This window comes from Penaeus monodon, chromosome 15 (assembly GCF_015228065.2).
Source record: "Penaeus monodon isolate SGIC_2016 chromosome 15, NSTDA_Pmon_1, whole genome shotgun sequence".
Lineage (NCBI taxonomy): Eukaryota > Metazoa > Arthropoda > Malacostraca > Decapoda > Penaeidae > Penaeus > Penaeus monodon.
Genome location: NC_051400.1, coordinates 3228479 through 3228703, shown reverse-complemented (window position 1 = coordinate 3228703; position 225 = coordinate 3228479). Strand labels below are relative to the sequence as shown.

Below are 225 nucleotides of genomic sequence, written 5' to 3'. Positions count from 1 at the left end.
CCTATCACCCAATACCTCTAACACAACTCCCCAAAGCGCCAACACTAACCTGATGCTGATACATGGTCTGCTGGTGATGGGCGTGGTTGTGGGCGGCGGAGGTTGTGTCTGCCTCCGGCTGGGGGAGGGTGGAGGTCAAGCCTTGGAGGTCACCGTAGTTCTCCTCGGTGCCGTAGTTGGCGTAGGGAGGCTGTGGAGAGAGAGGAGAGGTTAGGTCTACTTTGG

At 58.2% G+C, this 225-nt stretch overlaps 1 protein-coding gene across 1 annotated transcript in view; it reads right to left on the bottom strand.

Annotated features, from left to right (window-relative positions):
* Nucleotides 1-225, bottom strand: part of LOC119581634 (TOX high mobility group box family member 3-like) — a gene marked incomplete at its 5' end in the record, with an annotated part of 37288 nt that overhangs the window by 22352 nt on the left and 14711 nt on the right. Inside the window, 1 exon segment of the mRNA XM_037929755.1 lies at nt 50-190. Within this exon segment, the coding sequence (XP_037785683.1) occupies nt 50-190 (141 nt within the window).